Consider the following 14,061-nt stretch of genomic DNA (forward strand, 5'->3'; position numbering starts at 1 on the left):
ATCCATTGACCCACAACTAGCACGCATACGCGTTACTCGGTTTGCACTGGACCTAACTCTAAACTTACCTTATAGAATAGGGCCTTGATGAAATAAAACTACCAAAATAAATAAAATTGTCAATTTATATTTTACAAATTAACCTGAATTCAGTTAAACTATTAATTATATCCTAATCGGCTATTCAATGCCAATAAATGCAGTTCATTAAAATCGGCTTAAATAAAGAATTCTTGAGATACATGGGACACTGTATATTTTTGGCACAACTATCTATTTAGTATTTACAATGATTTTGAGTCCGATCTGTGACGAATTACCTAAACTTTAAAGTAAGGCTGGCTTTATCAATATCTAGATTAGATAGTCTTGACACAGAGTATCCAGTATTTTAAGACTTTGCGTACCAGACGTTACAGTATACTAAAAATAAAAAGTCTGCATTTAAATAAACTTAAAACTATGCATTACCCACACATCCAAAACACAAACCAAAGTGTTACACAAGCCATCCAAGGCCAGAAGAAAAAACGACAATTGAACACATGACAAACTAAACAAGAAATATTTACTTTATAAAAAAATGTTTTTTATACTTAATGTACTCCTTCAACTCCCGCATGTTCCCGGGTCTGTTGGGGGCTGCGAAGCCGCGAAGCGCAAGATCAGCAGAGATTCGACTGTGAATATACAACCGAACATGTCTGCCGTCAACCTTTCTTGTAAATGCTATTGTTTCCTATTAGATGCTTAGGCTAGGTGCCCCTTAGTCGCCTCTACTGATGTCGTTCACAGGAAGATATGGAGTGGGAAGTTATTCTAAGGTGGAACCACACAGCACAACACGCAATGTACATATTGTAAATTAAGTAAAAAAAACATTTCACTTTTCATATAGCAATTATTAATCATAAGTAATATGAATATTACAGACTCTTGCAATGCTGACAATGACAACGTAGCCATTCTGTTATTGACAGTTCCACAACACGTGACAAAATAGTGTCATGACAGCTATACACTATCGATGAACTCTGATAGATGCCGACGCGCATGAACATTGCGTAGTTTGTATGAAAGCTTTTATTTACCGCAATGAAAAACCAGCAATGTATACCGAAACCACAAATTTCGGCGGTACCCGTTCTTTCGTGGCGCATACTCTGTTTTCTGGCATTACATTTGCTCTATATCAGCAGATCACCTAACCACAAGGGACATTTGTAGCAACAAGAAACACAATATTTACAGTACGAGCGAGACACATTACTAAATGGCAATGTTATTGCATTTTAAAATGTTAAAAATATTGTAGTCTTGTCTAAACTATGATGATAAACTCTCTAATCCAATTTGCTTAGGTGCTTGAATAAAATGTTTGGTCTTCTTATTAAATTATCTGTAAAACAATATCAATTGTATCAAATATACTGGATGTAGGTTTATACACCAGATGAAAATTTTCACTTGAAACTGCCTAATCAATTAGAAGAGTGTATTGCAATGAAAATATATGAACTTATACTTTGCTTGTCCTCAAAGGAAAAATATCTTTAAATACAAGCACTGAGAGTTGAAATAGTTTCCATCGCCATGTGTTTTCAGTCTGGGTCACCCGAGACAAAAATGTAGCATTGAGCACCATTATCACACTTATTCATTCCAATGTTCTACACATACACACATATTTTTAGCACCCAATGAGACATTATATGTATTCCAATTAATTCTGTGATGGTTCATTTTCAATTGAATTGAATTTGACTCCTACTAATTATTTGATGGCTACAGCCAGTTTGATTGTCTTAAAATGCTGAGCTACGAATTATGTTAAAATATTATTAATGTCGCCATTTTACTAATAAATAGAAAAACTTTAAAGACTGTTTTAGCGTCACCTATCAAGGCAAACAATCATGAAGCAAAAATAGAGAAGGAGATATTACCATATTGCCACTTCTCTAGCAAAAGTTGTGTGATAAGGGGGGCAGACGCGTGGGAAACGATGCACCAACACCCGCTCCCCTACATCTAGCGCAAAATTGTTGCTGCGCAAAATTTGAAAGGTGAAAAATAAGTTTGTAATTCACATCTAACTACTTCCAAACAAATTTCAGTGTGTTTGTCGTCTCGTCACAAAGACGCACTGTGATTAGTTAACTTGATCTCACTTTGCCCTCTTCTCTGTATTTGGTCCATGTAAACAATACACCATAAAATCATCACTGCACAAATCACATTTCATATATCACCAAGACTAAACACTCTGCGCACTGCTATCAGTATCAGGAGAGTCTTCGGGCACGAATCTGATGTATGCGGAGTTGACAGAGAGCCCCGGAGGCAGTTTGACATCCCGGAAGTAGCGGTGTCTGCGGGCTTCCTTGGCAGAGATCCGTTTCACCGGGTCATATACTAGCATCTTCTGCAGTAGGTCCATGCCCACTTCATCCAGATTCTGGACCTGAATAAATAGATATTACTAGAATACAATAACAAAATTATATTGTATAGTTAGGGTGGCCTCGCCATAATCCCATGTTGCTACATTAGCAACAATCCTCATGTGGATGTCGTACGAGGCGACTAAGGGACACATAGCCTTGACAGCTGATAGGTGACAATAGCATTCCCATTTGGCGTGAGGGTTCGACGCCGGTTATACAACTAAAATTTTTAACATATTATACATGATTTGTGATCATCATGTGATCTATTACGTTAGATCATGGAGATCGAGTATGTCATACACATTCAAATGGTCAAACCGGTGGCGGCGTCGTGGGTCGGGTCGGGAGGTTCCCTCTATTGTGGTTGAGCTTCGCGATGGCTGACTCACGCGTCAACGACGGGTGCTGCCGGGGGGAACTGGTCAGCTCAATCTTTTATTAAAAGTTTTTTTGTTTGGTTACATACATATATATTTTTTTCCTTTCATCACTTAGCCGAAAACACGTGAAGATGTGCAAGAGAAACTCAATAGCACACACCAAACAAAGCTACAGCTCCTTTTTGTAATATGCATTACTCTGTTACAGTGGGCATAGATACACAGTGTGAGACCCAACTCCATCCACTAGGATGGAGAAACTGGGAAAATACTCGGGGTAAACCCAACTCATCTCATAAATAAATAAATATAAATATAATTGGCTAAAGCTATTTGAGTGGTACTGACGTGGTTGTGGAGGTTGAAGGTGTTCCAGTTGGGGAAGGTGGGCTTGTAGTCCGGCAGCGACGACACTCCCGGCCACAGCTCCTCCGTCGGGGTACGCAGCATTCTGGAGACATAGAGATATACATATTATCACTCTTGTTCACAGATAAAATTTTATATTACTCAAAAATATTTCAGCTTAACAAAGTATTTCACTCAATCGTAAGTCAAACCTATCGATAATGGTTGTTATGTCTAGGTACTTAAAATTATTAAGTAGTAGCAAATAAGGACAGTGTTTAATATTTTAATTTGGTTTGAGTTGGTCAAGCATATGCTATTCTGCACCATTGGACATTACTGAGTTATAAACATGTTAGTACATACAGACATATGAAATCTATACCTTGTAGCTTATAGTTTATTTATCACAAAAATAGCAAATTACCTGAAGATGCGGAAGAGTTGATCAATTTCAGAGTCTCCCTGGAACAGTGGTTTCTTGGACGACATCTCAGAGAATATGCATCCGACAGACCAGATATCTATCGGGCAGGAATATCTGGAATACGCCAAATTAAACTTATATTTGATTTTACAAAACTGAAGAACAAATGCTGCGAAGTGAGAAATTTCAGAATAAAAAGCACCCTATGTGCTATTACAGGTTATACTCTACCATGTACCAAAAATAGGGGTACGATGACGACGCTTCCTGTCCTATTATTAAACTTTGTAATTAAAATTTGTATTAAACTTCTAAATAGTTAGCCAAAGTATAAGGGAGCTGAGATATTGCATTGGCATTGTATGTTATTATATAAACAAATATTCCATAAATATTTTAAAAATTGGTATGTTAAAATATCAGCTCCCATATCTCTGATATTAATCAGAATAATATGGTAAATATTGCATATACATAGATATGTTTGATAGATGAAATAGTATTAAAAAATTACATCCGTCTCTGTTGCTCACATTTAGAATGTATGGTGTATCCTGACGTCACAGGGAGCAAGTTATACCTATATAAGAAAGTACCTCTGACTGCCGAGCAGCACCTCCGGCGCGCGATACCAGAGTGTGACGACCTCGTGCGTGTACACGCGCACGGGCACGCCGAACGCGCGCCCCAGACCGAAATCCGCTACCTGCAAATATCATTCTTTTAGTTATTCTTCTTTATTCTTTTGCTTAGACGAATATAAATGTCACGTGCTGCACACCGTCACACACCGTCAAGTCGTCACTTGCCTCATCGGGGCTGTAGGAGCCTTTAAGATAATTATTACCAGCATTTTTTTACATCCCTTTATGACATGAATAAAACAATGGGCTCAAAAAGGATATCATACATCATAAGCTGATTCTTAAAACATTGACATGACACATCATAAACAAATTGAACTTTCATGAACATAAATTAATTAAGACATACATACATATATGGCTATTGTTTTGAATTCCTGATATATTACTGTAAACAAAGACACATAAATAAAGTGAGACAATAAGAAAAATGCCAATGGACACATTCTTATACTTACACACTTTATAAAACTAGGTCAATGTAAAATTACACATTAGCTTGCTATTAGATTAGATTCAAACAATAATAGCTTATTTAGTTTCACAAGACATCAAATAAAGGCTGAGGATGCAACTATGAATACGCTCAGATAAGAGAGTTTTATCAGACAAACAACATCATAAATATAGTCATAAAACAAGATTTAAACTGACCTTAATAATACCAGTCTTATCAATGAGCAAGTTCTGCGGCTTCAGGTCGCGATGCAGGATGCGTCGCTGGTGGCAGTAAAGGATGGCATTGTTGATCTGATACAAGTAGCTCTTTACCATCGCGGGATCCATAAACTGGAAGCACCACAAAAAAATCTTGAATTTAGTCACTTATGTTATAAAATTTTCACTACCTTTAAGACTGGTTGATGGTCTTATCACTAAGAGCAATTTCCTCTAGATCAAAACTGAGGATTGGAAACTTGTTATTGGTGTTGTACTTCAAAAACTGTGAGCTAGTTTATGATGATTTAGTCACAAAAACATATGTCCTTCTAATATTATAAATGCAAAGTTATTCAAAAAATTCAAAGTCCATATAAAATCTACTAGATAAATTGTTATGAAAGGTACACGGGTAGAAAATAAACCTGAAATAACATATAGGGTACTTTTCATCCCATCCCAGTTATTCATAAATCAAAATCTGATATATTTACAAATTACTAAGAAAAATTACTATGTGAAAGATAAAATGTCAAAATGTCATGATAAAACTGTTGCAAAATTGAAGACAATTTGTAACTTTGCATTTGATTTCAATAAAAGACTAAAAACTTGTGAGCCGGAAAATTCAAAAATTTGTGTGTATTGTCATTTTTTATAAGAATTATATAGGATTTAATTTCACAAACATCTCATAAATAAGAAGATTTTATACTTGTAATGAATGACATTGTGTATTAATTCACAGATTTGGTAAAATATTAAAGTGAGTGACAAGGATCATTACTTACTTTCCCGGATCCAAGGGAGTCCATGTATTTCTTCAGGTCCATAGAGAGGAACTCAAAAATAAGGTAAAGTCGAGACTCTTCCATGAGAACATCTTCAAGTTTCACTATATTAGGATGGTTTAACTCCTTCAGAAGAGATATCTCTCTGAAATAGAATTTAGTGATGTTCATTGACATAGGTTATGAATGGTTTGCAAATATTATAACAGACTTACAAAAGTAAAATGATAGTAATGAGTGTTACGTTATTAGTCCTCCTCCTTATATTTTAGAAACAATAAAAGTTACAAAAATAAGTTGACGGACCTGATTGCAGTCGACGGTATTCCTTCATCTTCAGATTCGAGACGAATTTTTTTCATAGCCACAAACTGGCCAGTTATTTTATTTTTCCCTTTGTACACAACACCGTAAGTACCTTCACCAATCTTTTCAATTTTCAAAAAATCATCCATTTTGTAATTCGGAATTTTGTTGGATTTAGGAATAACGCGGTGGAGTCAATCGCTTCTAAGAAAACCGCGTGCCGATGAACGCAATTTACCAATCGTTAGCAGCACATTTAAATGTTAAAGTACACCTGTTTTCTAAGAATAAACAATGCAAAATAAAGTTTAATTTAACATTTATTGCATGAAAACAATGGCAAACTCAAAAAATAACGCTTGTTTTCTGGCAGACATGTAACGTCTTTCAAACGAAAAGTTTTCAAATCTGTCAGTCTAAACCCATGTGTCAATTTAGTTCTTTTTTAAACCATAGAGTTTTTTTTTAGTTTATCCATATGTACTAGTAGTATTACTGCACATTTATCCCATCAGAGTACAGCACTGTATATTAGGTACATAAAAGCTTTGCCGCCTTTTGCTATGTCGATTAAAACGTTTATTTGAATCTGCGCTGAGCTTTGCGTAATTTGCCCTATAGTAGGTAGGAATTAGTGAAATACTAATTTCAGGTAGGTACTAAATACTTATTAAATCCATGGTAGTTACTCCGTGGTCAACTCAAGGTCAACTATCAACACTGACTGTCAACGTCATTATAAATGACATTGATTTGATGGCTGTCACGATGGCTATTTTGAATTGGATTGGTTGGATGGAAGTTGTGGAATCATTGGAATGTGAATTCTGCACTGCAGTCAATGCGAATAGTTCGAAAGTTTTATTCATTCTTTGAACACGAGTAATCTGAAGTAGTTGTTCTTTACAACTTGTTGTTTTACAACCTGATAACAAGTTGATAGTGTCAAGGTTAAGAATTTATGTAAAATGGTTGTTAAAGTGCCAACGGTTAAGCTCACCAGTGGATATGTAATGCCCGTTGTGGGTTTGGGGACATATGCCGTAAGTTTATTTTATAGTGTATGGAAAACAAAATGATCTTTCCATCGTCATATCATAGTTTCGTGTTTATATAAAAAGTCAACAAAACCCCTTAGCAAAATCCTAACCTTACACTTATCAATAAACATCATTTTTATTCATAAAATTCAATGCAAATCGAAATATTCGGTACTAATGGGGTTACCTATATTGAAACTATTTTTTTGGGTTTATAATAGTCATCAAAATTTTTTAGGCATTAAGTGCATTCCATGGAATTAGTAGGTACTCAGTAGTACTTATTAAATCCATGGTGCATTCTCAGACATATTATGTGTGACATGTATAACAAATCCATTTACATATTATATGAGTCAAAACTGAAACACAGTCTAAATAGGTATTTCACACATGGGTAAATGTTATTAGATTTATTTATGTGCTTCCATATTGAAATTTACTATTGCAGAGAAAAGCAGACCCTGGTCAATTCAGACAGGGGGTGGAATGGGGAATAGAGCTTGGGTATCGTCATATAGACACAGCAGCAATTTATAAAAATGAAGAGGAGGTAGGGCAAGGAATATCTAATAAAATTAAAGAAGGTGTTGTAACAAGAGGAGAACTGTTTATTACAACAAAGGTATGGCTTATTTTTAATTGTTATTTGTTGTTAACTACTATTTGATGTCTTTGATAACCTGTCCATCAATGGAGACATCTTGTTCCTTGAAGAACATGGTTTTTAATACCAAAGTCAAGCTAAGCACTATTATCCAAACTTTTAAGAGATGCAGGTGAATTTTAAATTCAAGTTTTTTGTGTAAAAACATCAACACCAGATGTATCACATGCATGTTGCCAACCCTGAATGATTTGTTTATATTAGCAATTTTTTTTAATCCATTGCAGTTGTGGTGTGATCGTCATGCAGAAGCAGATGTTTTACCTACTTTAAAGGAGTCCCTCAACAGGCTTCAACTGGACTATGTTGATCTATATTTAATTCATTGGCCTGTATCTATTAATGTAAGTACCACTATCAGTATTTTGCAGTTGAATGCTGGACATCATATTTTCCAATCACACTTTTGAACTGACATTATAAAGACAAGTGTTTGCTTTTATATATAGTGGGTAATTTTCGGAACTCAACCAATTTTCAAAAATTTTTTAACCAGCTTCATTACTTTACCTTACCTTTTGTCCCGATATCCACAAGAAATAAACTTATTCTCGTTGATTGATAAATCACAGATCTTTCACATATGCCATTAGAAAAATTTTGCACTATCAATGTTAAATTTTTGATAGAAAAATGGAGAAGATGCTGAAGTTGACTATTTGGAAACTTGGAAGGGAATGGAGAGTCTTGTCAAAATGGGCCTTGCAAAGTCTATAGGTGTTTCCAACTTCAATGAGGAGCAGTTAGGAAGGTTACTTGCGGTGGCGAATATTAAACCGGCTGTGAATCAAATCGAAGTAAGTTATTTAAATATATATATATATATATATATATATTAAACACACAGATATTAAATGCGTACATACCTTATTATATCCCAAACGTTTCGGGCCTTGTTACAAAGGTATGTGGTCACTGGGCTATGTGTGGTCACAGAAAGCTACGGCAGCAATTCTGTCCTGTAGAATCTTCTTCTACCGCCATATTATTTTTCCGCCTACTACCGTCACAATACAACTGTGTCCTTATTACGTATCTTTGTAATAAGGTCTGAAACGTCTGGGAAATAAAAAAGGTATGTGCGCGTTTAATACCTGTTTATGCAACGAAAGTTAAAAGTAGTTAAAAACACATTACGACGCGCGGCCTGCCTGACGAGAACATTTTTATCCCTTAGGCGCATTATTCTGAATGTTAAACGGAAGGATATAGAGGGATACTATTCTGGACTTGCTGTTGCTGCGGCCGTTGACCTTACTTCTTCTTCTTACCTTCCCTCTGGGACTATTTACCGCAGGCAGGCATCTTGTCTGGGCCCTTTCTGCGTACGGAGTGTGAACCGCTGTTTATTCTAGCCAGCCCAGCTCCTAGCGGCCGTGGACCACTTCCCATATTCGCAACAAAAATTACCTAAAAAAAATTCTCAGTTTTGACATGAAAGAAGAACGAACACGCTTCAACAGTTCAAATATTTTATGTTTCAGATAAACCCAACGTTTACCCAGCACGCTTTGGTGGATTTCTGCAAATCCCATTCAGTGGTTCCTGTAGCGTACACTCCTCTAGGATTGATCTCTGAAGCCAGGCCTGAGTTTATCGGAAAGGATGTGATCAAAACTGACCCTAAGCTGGGAGAGTTGGCTGAGAAATATGGGAAAACTCGTGCGCAGATTGCTTTGCGATATTTGGTAAACCTATTACATATCCGGTAGTTTGAAAAAAAAAAATTAAAGTTTAAATGAGTGATAGTAAATTCAAATTTTAAGTAAAAGGCGGTACGCGATATGGTATAAAATATTTTAGCGCTCTGTCCTGCTTCTTTTGTATTTCTAGTCCGCATTTCTCTTTCTTCTATGACCGAAAGGACGATGTCTATTGTTTTTTCTATCTTTGGTTTAGTAAATGATCTTTGATTCCTTTTATTTTTTAGGTACAACGAGGAATTCCAGTCGTTCCAAAGTCGTTCACAAAGTCACGTATAGCCGAGAACCTGGATATTTTCAACTTTGAGTTGACAGACAAAGAAATGGCCATTGTCGATGGTTACAACCTCGACCATAGATGCGTGCCGGGGACGGCGTGGGCCAAACTCAAGTACTTCCCATTCTAAATGATAGATTTAATACAATGAACAAATATATATATATATATATATATATATATATATATATATATATATATATATATATATATAATTATAAATATATTGTACAAATAAATATATATATTGTATGCATGTGTAAAAATATTTGTGAAAATTAATTGAAATATAATTTGATAATATTTTCAACATCACGATACAATCTGTGATGTAAATTCGTGATTTACAATTTCATTAGTAAAATCACAAAACATGGTGCATTTGTAATTGTAAGAAATAATATTTTTGGATGGAAAATATTTATGTAGTTACTATGTAGTGAAAAAAAAATTAAGTAGGTAAATATTATTATTTGTATTTTAATGGGTACTTTACCCATTCTTGAACTATTTATGTGATAATTACTGGCTGTTAAAAAAATGTTTAAAATAAATGGGTAAAAATAATTTGTGTATTATGTCATCAAGAAACCCGCAATTTAGTAATTAAACTTTTTTAGTTCGCCGGTTTCATTCATTTTTCTTGAATGCAATGTTATTTAATAAGTATATATTTGATAAGGAGATGTAGCACAGAGATTACATAATATGACGAAATCCATACATACCTCGATTTCTTCGAACACATATTTCTTATCTGATATACCACAGATAAAACTTGAACATGGATATAATCTACGGATTTATCGTTTTACAACACTATATAATTACCCAATTGCTCAGTATAATCCTGAGAATTTAGTTTTGTTATTAAATTGTTTTAAATCAAAATGGCGAAAGCGCCGACTGTTAAGTTAACAAGTGGATATGATATGCCGGTCGTTGGTCTGGGAACATATGCAGTAAGTACAGTTTTATTAGGTCCTTACATATGAAATTGGCGTTTTGTTGTACTGGCCACTTTAATCACAAATTTCTCCTCTTTGGTTAGGAATTCCAAATTCAAATTTATATAGATATTTACACATGTATTTGTGTTTCGTTAACCGTCATTCATTTGCTTTTTCTCTTCTGATTTCGCTGTTTGCGTCACTCAGTTTACAAAATGGAAAACTTGAAATATCGCGTTATTTACGAGTACGAGTTCCACCGTGGCACCAGTGCTGCGGAAACGGCTCGAAGGGTTAATGATGTGTATGGCGGTCGTGTCGCAAAAGAAAACAGTGCGTTTTTTTTCCAACGTTTTCGTTCTGGAAATTTCGACCTGCAGAACAAGCCCCGTGGACGGCCGGAGACCCTAGTTGATAATGAAGAATTGAAGGTGGAAGCGGATCCATCGCAAACCACGTCCGAGTTAGCTTCAGGCTTCGGTGTTAGTGATAAAACTATTTTAATCCACTTGAAGCACATTGGGAAGGTTAAGAAACTTGAAAGGTAGAATTGAACCTCGCGAATTGAGTGAAACAAAACGCTTGTCGAAAAAACTAAGAACAGTTAGAATGCCAAGTGCATTATTTAATATTTATTTGTGTCATGACTAGGAACGACATATTTTTACCTGAGGCAAAATGTATTGACTCTTATGTTATATAATTTTAATGAATCAGGAAAGAAAAGTTACAATATGGACCCTAATTTACAGCCTATAAAATTCCTAACAGAGTGGTTCGGATATCGGACAGTCAACAGCACATGAACCTACTCAAGTTCATTCTAACTGTTCTTAGTTTTTTTGGGAAAACAGAGAACAGTTAGAGTTAAAAATATCTGTTTACGAAAAGAATTTCGTAAATAGATAGGTATTGTTACCTACACAGATGGTAATTGGAAGTAGTTGAATAGTAAATATGAAAACCCTGTCTATTATGCATTTTCGCTAGCAAAGTACTCACTCTCAGAAACAGGAAAACCTACGGAAATTTAATAGTACATAGTATGTATCGATTAATGTCTGTGGTATGTACTACATACCTACCAGACATGAGATGATAACGCTTTATCGTCCAAATGTATGGGAATTAGTGTAAATTTTATTAATACCTACCTATGACGTCATCAGAGCTTTTTAGTTATGATAACTCCCCGTGCGCACGGAAAAAGTACCTATAGTTTTTACAGCTCAATATGTAAATATATCACAATTGGGTATTTTTCAAATACTATTTCTATGACGCTTGATACGAGTAAAGATATTTTATTTGCAAAAACACGTGTAAATTGATACATAAAATCTTAAAACACTTTGATTCAACATACTTTATCATAGAATAGTGTGCAAATATAGTTACAGTCGCTACTATACTAGAGTAGGTACCTACTAATTATATGACATACTTAAGTAAAGAAAAAGAAAAACAATTTAAAATGTGATAAACACGCTTCTGAATTTAAATATCCATAAGATTAATGGAAAAAACAGCATGACATCTCTTTATCGGCATGCAAATTAACATAATACACTTATGGCATTTATCTCGATAGTATAACTACTGTCTGTTAAATAAATTATTGGAATAAAATTACTTTTTCAGGCAAAATCAGAGCCGGGCCAATTCAGGCAGGCAGTGGAGTGGAGCATAGACTTGGGGTATCGTCACATAGACACGGCTTCTTTGTATGGGAACGAAGAGGAGGTCGGACAAGGAATCGCTAGTAAAATTAAGGAGGGCGTTGTTAAGAGGGAGGAGCTGTTTGTCACAACTAAGGTAGGTAACGCATTGTACTATCTTTGATTCTGCATAAAATAACAGAAAAGGAAGGTATTCTAAAACATCATTGTCGTTGGCCCGCAGGAGCGTATCCTGGCAGCCAGAAATGAATGAATCTTTCTATTTTTGTTTTTAAATTTCCAAATAGACTTCATTCTGATAGACGATGATTTTTTATTTATTAATTTATTGACAGCTGTGGTGCGACCGTCACGCCGAGCCCCAAGTGTTGCCATCTCTGAAGGAATCTCTCGCCAGGCTCCATTTGGATTATGTTGATCTGTATTTAGTACATTGGCCCATCTCTATGAATGTAAGTGAAACTATTTCTGTACACACTTTTACTAAATTCTCAAGAGGCTACTCTCATTTCCTAAGAAATCTGACGCGAAAGCGATAGAGAGCGAAAGCCCACACAAAAGTCACACAATATGCCCGCAATGTTATCTACTCATGGATAGACTACTTTAAGACTTGAAAGGGCTGGAGACTGAAGCGCGGCCTAGCGACCTCATTTCCAAGATGACGAAGTTTCATACAAACTCAATCTCTATTTCACCTTCCATTTGAAAAATGTCCAGTACCTATTAATCACGTAAGTACTATTCTGTTAAATTTCGTGTTTATGTATAAGTGAATAAATATTTTTTGCCTTTATAAAGATCACATTGTTATCTTCGTAGGATAAAGGAGAAGACGCCGGTATAGATTACTTGGAGACTTGGAAGGGCATGGAGGGGCTCGTGAAGCGCGGACTCGCGAGGTCTATAGGCGTTTCCAACTTCAACGAGGAGCAGTTGGACAGACTGCTCAACGCGGCAAACATCAAACCTGTCGTCAACCAAATCGAGGTTAGCTATCCAGACTAATATTGTGAACGTTTGTTCGTCCTTTTTACGTTAAATCATCTTTGGATTAAAGTGATTTTTGGCGCAGAAATACGAAGTGTTTAAACTTATTTAACAAGATGTCAAAAGCGTGGTTTAAATGAAAGGTGTATTATATATTATTTTTTACATCATTCCAGATAAGCCCGACATTGACTCAACACGCGCTCGTAGATTTCTGCAAGTCCCGTTCAGTTGTGCCCGTGGCCTACACCCCACTGGGCCTCATATCTGTGGCCTGGCCCGAACCCACGGGCAAAGATATCATCAAAACGGACCCCAAGCTGGGTGAACTAGCTGACAAATATAGGAAAAGTCGATCGCAGATAGCGTTGAAATATTTGGTGAGTTATTTTTTAAATTATATATAATATATTTTTTATCTTAGTAGCCAGCATGTGCAGCTTAGTAGTTATGTGGGCACATTTTTCGATTGTATTTTTTTTATATTTGTTCATATTTTTCAGCTGCAACGTGGAATCCCAGTGGTACCGAAGTCATTCACAAAGTCGCGGATAGAAGAGAACATAAGTATCTTCGACTTCGACTTGACAGAAGAGGAGATTGCGCTGGTAGATAGCTACAACATCAACCATAGATGCGTGCCCAGAAAAGAGAGTGTTAAGTTTAAATACTTCCCATTTTGAATAAATTTAGTTTTAAGGTTATAAATTATTTTAATTATAATAAAGTATTAAGAGTTGCTGGTGTTT

At 35.6% G+C, this 14,061-nt stretch overlaps 3 protein-coding genes across 3 annotated transcripts; 2 read left to right on the forward strand and 1 right to left on the reverse strand.

Moving 5' to 3' along the window:
* Nucleotides 1-107: 107 nt before the first annotated feature.
* Cdk1 (Cyclin-dependent kinase 1) lies at nt 108-6,419 on the reverse strand. Its single transcript, XM_053761138.1, has 7 exons — nt 6,007-6,419; nt 5,701-5,845; nt 4,904-5,038; nt 4,202-4,311; nt 3,606-3,719; nt 3,179-3,281; nt 108-2,464 (listed from the first exon to the last, which is right to left on the reverse strand). The coding sequence occupies exons 1-7, from the start codon at nt 6,153-6,155 to the stop codon at nt 2,258-2,260; spliced, it is 963 nt and encodes a 320-aa protein (XP_053617113.1). The 5' UTR covers nt 6,156-6,419; the 3' UTR covers nt 108-2,257.
* Nucleotides 6,420-6,779: 360 nt separating this feature from the next.
* LOC128679110 (aldo-keto reductase AKR2E4-like) lies at nt 6,780-10,260 on the forward strand. Its single transcript, XM_053761139.1, has 7 exons — nt 6,780-7,049; nt 7,498-7,671; nt 7,941-8,057; nt 8,343-8,510; nt 9,198-9,401; nt 9,644-9,848; nt 9,889-10,260. The coding sequence occupies exons 1-6, from the start codon at nt 6,975-6,977 to the stop codon at nt 9,821-9,823; spliced, it is 918 nt and encodes a 305-aa protein (XP_053617114.1). The 5' UTR covers nt 6,780-6,974; the 3' UTR covers nt 9,824-9,848; nt 9,889-10,260.
* A 236-nt stretch (nt 10,261-10,496) lies between these two features.
* Nucleotides 10,497-14,051, forward strand: LOC128679111 (aldo-keto reductase AKR2E4-like). The gene is made up of 6 exons (XM_053761140.2): nt 10,497-10,655; nt 12,285-12,458; nt 12,658-12,774; nt 13,145-13,312; nt 13,489-13,692; nt 13,816-14,051. Exons 1-6 carry the CDS (start codon nt 10,584-10,586, stop codon nt 13,993-13,995), a joined length of 915 nt encoding a protein of 304 aa, XP_053617115.1. The 5' UTR covers nt 10,497-10,583; the 3' UTR covers nt 13,996-14,051.
* Nucleotides 14,052-14,061: the final 10 nt, after the last annotated feature.

This window comes from Plodia interpunctella, chromosome 21 (assembly GCF_027563975.2).
Source record: "Plodia interpunctella isolate USDA-ARS_2022_Savannah chromosome 21, ilPloInte3.2, whole genome shotgun sequence".
Lineage (NCBI taxonomy): Eukaryota > Metazoa > Arthropoda > Insecta > Lepidoptera > Pyralidae > Plodia > Plodia interpunctella.